At 50.2% G+C, this 8,616-nt stretch overlaps 1 protein-coding gene across 1 annotated transcript; it reads left to right on the top strand.

Annotated features, from left to right (window-relative positions):
* The first annotated feature begins 2,114 nt into the window (after positions 1–2,114).
* LOC137838290 (uncharacterized) lies at positions 2,115–3,083 on the top strand. Its single transcript, XM_068647540.1, has one exon. It carries the CDS (start codon positions 2,115–2,117, stop codon positions 3,081–3,083), a length of 969 nt encoding a protein of 322 aa, XP_068503641.1.
* Positions 3,084–8,616: the final 5,533 nt, after the last annotated feature.

The following is an 8,616-nucleotide window of genomic DNA, read 5'->3' as shown; positions in this document are numbered from 1 at the left end:
TGAGGTCGATTTATAGCCCGTGGCCTTTCCCTCTGGCGATAAGGCAGGTGAAGTATTTGATAGTCGCCATCGAGTACTTCACGAAGTGGATAGAGGCAGAACCAGTGGCACAGATCACTGCGCATAAGGTACATCACTTTGTTTGGAAGAACATTGTGTGTCGTTTAGGGGTGCCAAGGCATCTCATCTCAGATAATGGCACTCAGTTTGCGAACCAATAGTTGGGGAAGCTATGTGCAGAGGTAGGAATCAAGCAAGTGTTTGCATCAGTCGAACACCCCAGACGAATGGGCAGGTAGAGTCAGCAAATAGAATTTTTCCGAGGGGATTGAAGTGAAGGCTTAAGAAAGCTAAAGGGCGTGGGCAGAAGAAGTACCAAGGATCGTGTGGGCTTACCACACCACGCCTCAATCTTCCACCATGGAGACTCCTTTCAACCTAGTATATGGGTCAGACGCTATGATCCCAGTGGAGATCCACGAGAGTTCCCCGCATTTCCTAAGCTTTGTGGCAGAAGAATCCAACGAAGAAAGAAAGGTGATGTACCGTCCCGTCCCCGGGCGTTTACCAGAAGTCAAGATTAAACACGTGGTGGGATCCCTCAAGGGACCCAGGGAAGAAAAGTCAACAGGTCGACCGCTCGAGGCATCACCCAAGAAGAGACATCGCCAAGAGAAAGACGTCGCCTAAGTAAAGACATCGCCCAAGCAAGGACGTCACCTAAGAGGGGCATCGCCCAAAAAAGACATTGGGCCTCGACAGTTCAGAACAGTAGCAAGAAGAAGAGAAAGGTGGCTTCAAGGCCATAGGTTCTAGTACCAGAAGGGGATAAACCTGACTCGTGAAGTATCCACGCCACTGCTGGGAGACCCTGGGACAGATACGACCCATGAGAGGGCCATGACTAGGGGAGAACCACGTGCATGATACAAGAGAAAGGTAGATACACCCCCGGGGCGAGTGACTAGTGATTAGGGCGCACGAGTCGGCACCCAAAAAGTCAACCCACGTGACAGAAGCACTTCGCAGAGAAGAGGGCTCACACGATAGACTAACCCTAAGCTAGATGGCAGCGCTGTGGGACCCTCTCCACAGAATAACGATCAAGTCAGAGGGGCACGTGGCAATGCCCACGTGCTCATTAAAGGTTTTAGGGTAAGTTTGCCAAGGTACGCGTTAAGTAAGTTAAGATTCGTATATTCCAAGGAATGTTTTTATACGCTTTCAATGCGCTTTAATGATGAGAGATGTATAAAGAGGGACCTTGGGAGCACTTGAAAGGGATCCGAGTTTAGACCTAATTCTGATAGTTACACAAAGCACAAACCTTAGTTGTTTCCGTTGCGCACCCATTGTGAGCACAAGGCAATTAGGGCAACACAATTTCATTCATTAAGTGCAGTTTTTGATGTTTCTCGCTAGCTGACTTGATCGTCGGAGTGCAAACGGCCGCGAGGGCGCCCCTTTGTTCACTTCTTTTCAAGTACTCACAGACGAAGCAAAACGAAGGTGCCCTAGCCCGCGAGGACAAGCCACGTACGGAGGCGATCCCGGTCAGCCGGCCGGAACATTTAGCACCCACCGTGGGGCCGATCTAAAACGTCAGTCCCACCACACAGGATTCTCAGTCCCAGTTCTTAAGACCTAGACAAGTCAAGAAAATTTCCAGAAAGTCATGACCACGAGACCAACACGCGCTAGGAGTGAAGAAATGACCATGCAACAACTCATGGGCATGATGCAAGGGCTGCAGGACGCAATGACGGCCTCGAAAGTGGAGCAAAAGCGCATGCGAGCGGATCTTGCAGCCTCTCAAGCAAGAAACGATGAACTCCATCGTACCAACGAGGAGTTGCGCCGTGGATGGCGCGGTGGAGATGAGCCTGAGGCTGCATCCCCACCTAGAGAATTCACAACACCATTCTCGTAGGCAATCCTGGAGACGGCGATACCCAGTACGTCACGGGGCCCAAGGTGACCTTCACAGGGGTGGAGGATCCTGAGGCACACCTCACGGCGTTCCACAGATAGATGTTGTTAGTAGGCGATAGATGTTGTTGGTAGGCGGTTTTGACGCTGCGAGGTGCAAGCTTTTCATGAGCACGTTGACGGGAATGGCTATGGATTGGTTCATCAGCCTTCCAGAGGGCCACATCATGTCTTTCGCCCAGCTCTCGCGACTGTTCAGAGAACAGTATTTAGCCAACAGGGCCCCAGCCCCAGCCCCAGTTTCGTACGACCTTTTCGACGTGAAACAATTCCAAGGTGAGACCTTGAAGGAATACATAAGCCCCTTTGGAGCGCAGGTGGTGAAGGTGGGTACCACGTATGAACCCATGATTGTATACGCATTCAGGAACGGGGTGCGACCCGGGTCTTTCGGTAAGTCGCTTAACTGCAAGCTTCCCAAGACCTTTGCTGAAGTGAGGCGACAAGCGTTGGAGCACATTGCCTCAGAGGGCGAGACATACGAGAAGTGCATGCCCGCTGCACCTGCACGACCAAGGGCGCAGATACGCAAGCAACCCGCTAGGGTTCACGAAGCTACCACAGAAAGAAAGAACCCAGATAGGAAGCGCACCTACGAAACAAGGAGAACCCAACCCAGGGGTCGAGCAGAAGGGAGGAGAGAAGGAAGTAGGCCACTAAGACACAACTTTATGATGGAACTCAAAGATCTCATCGCGGTGCCCAACATAGCCGACAGGTTGAGGCCACCGGTAAAATCTGACAAGGTGCTGGGACTGCACAAGGAATCATGGTGCGAATTCCACGAGGCGTTCAGACATCACATTAACAACTGTTTGGCGTTGGGTTACCAATTGGACGACCCCGTAAAGAGTGGCTTCCTAAAGGACTATCTGGCGGAGAAGCAGACAGGGCAATCGTCAGGTTCACAACCAGCGAGCGGCGAGGGACAGCAGCACGAGGTGCCCGTTCACGGCGAGATTCACACCATAGCTGGTGGATTCTCGGAGGGTGGGTGTACCGCGTCACAACGTAAGAAGTACGCATGGTCCGTAATTTCAGTAGAGGTTTTTGAGGATCACTCGTCCGATGTGGACATTACGTTTACCAAATAAGACCTCAGGGATGTTATGCCCCACGACAACGATCCCATTGTGATCTCGTTTGTCACGGCGGGAAGGATGGTCCATCGAGCGTTAGTCGACCAAGGAAGTTCGACGGATGTGATGTTTTGGCCGACCTTTGAAAAGTTGCAGCTGTCCACAGATCAGCTGAGGCCGTATGGGGGCTGCCTATACGGATTTGCTGGCGACCAGGTGGAGGTCAGGGGGTACATTGAGTTAAGAACGACATTCACAGATGGGGCGGCCTCGCGAACAGAGAAGATCAGATACCTGGTTGTGAACGCTCCTTCAGCATACAACATCCTGTTAGGAAGACCAACACTTAACAGGATCGGAGTTGTGCCCTCCACTAGACACATGTAGGCCAAGCTACCTTCAATGGAGGGGGTGGCCATCACCATCCGCTCTGATCAAAAGGAGGCAAAGAAGTGCTACGAAAACAGCCTCAAGAATAAGCGATCAGTGTGCCACGTAAGCACAACGCCACCCCCTAGAGCGGGTACGACAATTGAAGTGGTTGCCGAAGAGGATACGGTGATGTCAGATGTCGAGGACGCCGCTCAGATGGAGAGAGAAGAGAACCGCCCGGAGGCCGGCAGGGTGTCGGGAATCGCGAAGGCGATCATCGCGAGTGAAAGGAGGCCCCAGCCGGTCAAGGATTGGCTCGAGAAGGAGATTGGCGGGAAAACATTTAAACTGGGAAAGACCTTGGACGACGAGACGCAAAACCAGATCGCCAAGGTAATAAGTAAACATCTGGATGCGTTTGCGTGGTCCGCCTCAGATATGCCGGCAATCAATCCTGATTTCTTGTCCCATCGTTTGGCAATGGACCCCCAAGTCAAGCCAGTCCGACAACGAAGAAGGAAGTTCAATGAAGAAAGGAGACAGGCGATCAGAGAGGAAACACAGAAACTCCTCGCCGCGGGCCACATCAAGGAGATACAGTATCCAGAATGGCTCGCAAACGTGGTGTTGGTGAAGAAGAGCAACGGGAAATGGCGAATGTGCGTCGATTTCATGGATCTAAACAAAGCATGCCCAAAAGATTCCTATCCTTTGCCAAGCATAGATGCCCTGGTGGACAGCGCATCAGGGTGCAAGCTGTTAAGCTTCCTAGACGCCTTCTCGGGGTACAATCAAATTAAGATGCATCCCATGGATGAAGAAAAGACCGCCTTCATGACGGAAAGGTCGTGCTACTGCTACAGGGTGATGCCCTTTGGATTGAAGAATGCGGGAGCCACGTATCAGAGGCTGATGGATAAGGTGCTTGCACCCATGCTAGGGAGGAACGTGCAAGCTTATATCGACGACATGGTTGAGACATCATTGGAGAAAAATCGGCACGTTGCTGATCTAGAAGAGTTGTTCGTTACAATAGCCAAGTACAAACTGAAGCTGAACCCCGAGAAGTGCATTTTCAGAGTAGAAGCAGGGAAGTTTTTAGGTTTCCTCTTAACTGAAAGAGGAATCGAAGCAAATCCTGATAAGTGTGATGCCATCTTACCAATGAGGAGCCCCGCAACTGTTAAGGAGGTGCAACAGCTTACAGGTCGGGTGGCCGCACTATCGCGATTCGTGTCTGCTAGTGGAGAAAGAGGCCACCCGTATTTCCAGTGTTTAAAAAGAAATAACAGGTTTGTCTGGACGAGGGAATGTGAGGAGGCTTTCGTGAAGCTCAAGGAGTACCTGGCGAGCTTGCTGGTTCTGTGGAAACCTCAAGTAGGAACACCCCTCAGGATATACTTTACCGTCACCGAAAGGGTCCTGAGTGCGGTGCTCGTCCAAGACCAGGATCAAATCCAGAGACCTGTCTATTTTGTCAGCAAGGTGTTGCAGGGCCCAGAAGTGAGATATCAAGCCTTGGAGAAAGCGGCACTGGCAGTTGTGTTCTCGACAAGAAGGCTACGTCATTACTTCCAAAGCTTCGCAGTATGGGTGATAACTGACTTGCCCATCCAAAAGGTTCTAAAGAAACCGGATGTAGCTGGGAGGATGGTAAAATGGGCGGTGGAGTTGTCAGAATTTGACATCAGGTATGAGCCCCGAGGACTGATTAAGGGGGAAATCTTCGCTGACTTTGTGGTTGAGCTATCTTCTGAAACAGCGCAGAGCGCCGGGAGCGACGATTGTTGGGTACTCTCGGTAGATGGGTTGTCCAACCAGTTGGGTAGCGGGGCTGGAGTTATTTTGGAAGGGCCCAACGGTGTGTTAATAGAACAATCTCTGAGGTTTGCCTTCAAAGCCAGCAATAATCAAGCGGAGTATGAGGCATTGATCGCTGGTATTTTGTTGGCAAAAGAGATGGGGGCAAAAGTGCTGATGGCCAAGAGTGACTCCTTGCTAATCACTGGGCAGGTGACCGGCGAGTTCCAGGCCAAGGATCCGCAAATGGCAGCTTACCTGGAGTATGTGCAGGAGCTGAGGAGGTCTTTTGCTTTGTTCGAGGTGGTGCACGTACCAAGGGAGCATAATGCCCGAGTTGACTTGCTAGCCAAGGTCGCCAGTTCAGGCAAGGGGGGCAGGCAAAGGACCGTTATACAGGAAACTCTGAAGACACCTCGAGCATTCGTAGTAGACCACCAGGTTCTTCAAGTTTGTAAGTCGATGGAAGGGATGGCGAGGAGTCACATATCTTTAACTCAAGAGACTTTGAGGATGCCAAGAGTTAGAGCGCACCCAGTAGGAGAGGCGAGGATGACACAAATTTGCGCTATCCACGAACCAGATACATGGATAACACCATACCAGCGCTACATGGCGGATAGCGTTCTCCCAGTGGATCCGACGGAGGCCAGGAAGGTAAAAAAGAACTCAAGCAAGTTCACCCTAATCGATGGTGAGCTGTACAGGTTTGGGTTTACACACCCCCTTTTAGTATGCGAGCATGGAGAAAAGTGCATGAGAATTATGGCTGAGGTCCGTGAGGGGATTTGTGGAAGTCACATCAGAGGTCGAGCCCTGGCAACAAGAACTCTCCGTGCAGGTTATTATTGGCCAACCATGAGGGAAGATTGCAAAAGATACGCCCTGCGTTGCAAGCAATGCCAGCAACACGCTGATTGGCACAAGGCCCCCCAGAAGAGCTAAAGTCAATCTACTGCCCCTGGCCGTTCCATACGTGGGCAATCGATATTCTGGGACCTTTTCCGTTGGCGATCAGGCAAATGAAGTATTTGGTCGTGGCAATCGAATACTTCATAAAGTGGATCGAAGCAGAACCAGTGGCCTAGATCACCGCGCACAAGATTCAGAGTTTCGTGTGGAAGAACATCGTGTGTCGTTTTGGTGTGCCCAAACGCCTGGTATCATATAACGGGACTCAGTTTGCGATTCACCTGTTGAAGAAGCTGTGCGAGGATATTGGGACACAACAGGTGTTTGCTTCTGTGGAGCACCCACAAACAAATGGGCAAGTGGAGTCAGCTAATCGGGTGTTGTTGAGAGGCTTGAAGAGGAGGTTGGAGAAGGCAAAGGGGTCTTGGGCGGAAGAGGTTCCCTGTATAGTATGAGCATTGCATACCACTGAGCAATCGGGAACCCATGAAACCCCGTTTAGCTTGGTTTATGGGTGCGATGCGATGATCCCAGTCGAAATCCAGGAAAGCTCGCCGAGATTCCAGAACTTCATGACAGAAGACTCTAACACAAAAAGGAGAATGAACCTGGATTTGTTGGATGAGGTCAGGGAAGAAGCGAGGGTGAGGGCTGAAGCAGTAAAGAGAAGAGTTGAACGCAAGTACAACTCCAGAATGAAACCAAGGCAATTCAGAGATGGCGACCTGGTGATGAGGAAGGCCCACCAGTACGAGATGCAGAACAAATTGTCGCCCAAGTGGACAGGACCGTTTAGAATAACCGAAGCACTCGGGAACGGCGCCTACCGCCTGGAGACACTGGAAGGAGGGGCGATCCCTCGCACTTGGAACGCCACCCATCTCAAGTTTTATTACAGTTAAAAGCATTGTAAGTAGCGATTAGCTTGTACAGTTTAAAGTAGTTTCAGTTAGAACGGTTTTTTCAAGGGGGCACTCTTTTTCCCTAAAGGGAGTTTTTTAACGAGGTCACCCAATAAAGAAGGTTTCTTTTTTAAGTTTCCAAGATTCATTAAGTTCACATGCTATTGGTTTTAAAGTTTTGGAAAGAGATTTCATAGCCTTTGTGTAATTCAGATCGTACACATCAAATACAAGTTTTAAAGAATAAAGTTTTAAGTCCTCGTCGCCTTCTGGCGATCTGAGGCACGTGTATAAAGTTCTAAGTCCTCGTCGTCGTCTGGCGATCTGAGGCACGAGTATAAAGTTCTAAGTCCTCGTCGCCGTCTGGCGATCTGAAGCACGAGTATAAAGTTCTAAGCCTTCATCGCCGACCGGCGATTGGAGCCACAAGTATAAAGTTTTTAGTTCTCATCACCGCTCGGCGAGAACAGAGTGCAAAGTCCTCAGTGCATCCAGGGGAGAGAGGAGATGTAACCCCTGGGCAAAGTAGAGGCACTAGAGAAAGACCTCCTCACCTCGAGCGAGTTCAGGTAAAAACGAAGTGCAAAGTCCTCAGTGCATCCAGAGGAGAGAGGAGATGTAACCCCTGGGCAAAGTAGAGGCACCAGAGAAAGACCTCCTCGCCTCGAGCGAGCTCAGGCAAGAACGAAGTGCAAAGTCCTCAGTGCATCCAAGGGAGAGAGGAGATGTAATCCCTGGGCAAAGTAGAGGCACCAGAGAAAGACCTCCTCGCCTCGAGCGAGTTCAGGCAAGAACGAAGTGCAAAGTCCTCAGTGCATCCAGGGGAGAGAGGAGATGTAATCCCTGGGCAAAGTAGAGGCACCAGAGAAAGACCTCCTCGCCTCGAGTGAGTTCAGGCAAGAACAGAGTGCAAAGTCCCCAGCGCATCCAGGGGAGGAAGAATAGATGCAACCCCTGGGCAAAGGAGAGGCGCCAAAGAAAGTCCTCCTCGCCTTGAGCGAGTTCAGGCGCGAACAATTCAAAGTTCAAAGTTCAAGCAAAGGTATTTCAATTGAAAGAAAACGGTGGCGCAGAAACGTGCAAAACACTTGGCGGTTCAGGCGAACAATATTTCAGATAACAAGATTGACCTTAGTCTACTGTCCCGTAAGTAATCTTACATTAAATGCTATGGCTACGAGCTAACGGTTTTTCAGTTAAGTTGATTTTCACAGAATTAAGCACCGACTGGTGCTAAGTCCATCTCTTTAAGACAAAAAGATCAGATAACTATACAACAGATAAAGGCAAAGGCATGTGCAAGAATCTGAGCAGTTCGGGTGAGAAGAAAGTCACTTCAAACAAATTCATCGCACATAAACAAAAGTTAGTTATCAGAATGTTTCAAACAGAACGGCAAGTGGAAATGTTAATCTGAGGGTACAATTTTGCCATCTACCACTTCATGGCAAACCGAGAACTGAAAAAGGTCCAAGTCAGGGTAAGCACAAGCAAACTGCTTCAAAGCCGCACCAAACCCAGAAGCCAGAACATTCGCGGTGCTAAGGTCGAGCTCTTCGATT

This window comes from Phaseolus vulgaris, chromosome 11 (assembly GCF_000499845.2).
Source record: "Phaseolus vulgaris cultivar G19833 chromosome 11, P. vulgaris v2.0, whole genome shotgun sequence".
In the NCBI taxonomy this organism is placed as follows: Eukaryota; Viridiplantae; Streptophyta; class Magnoliopsida; order Fabales; family Fabaceae; genus Phaseolus; species Phaseolus vulgaris.
Note: the sequence above shows the minus strand (reverse complement) of the source record. Positions and strands in the feature narration are given on the sequence as shown.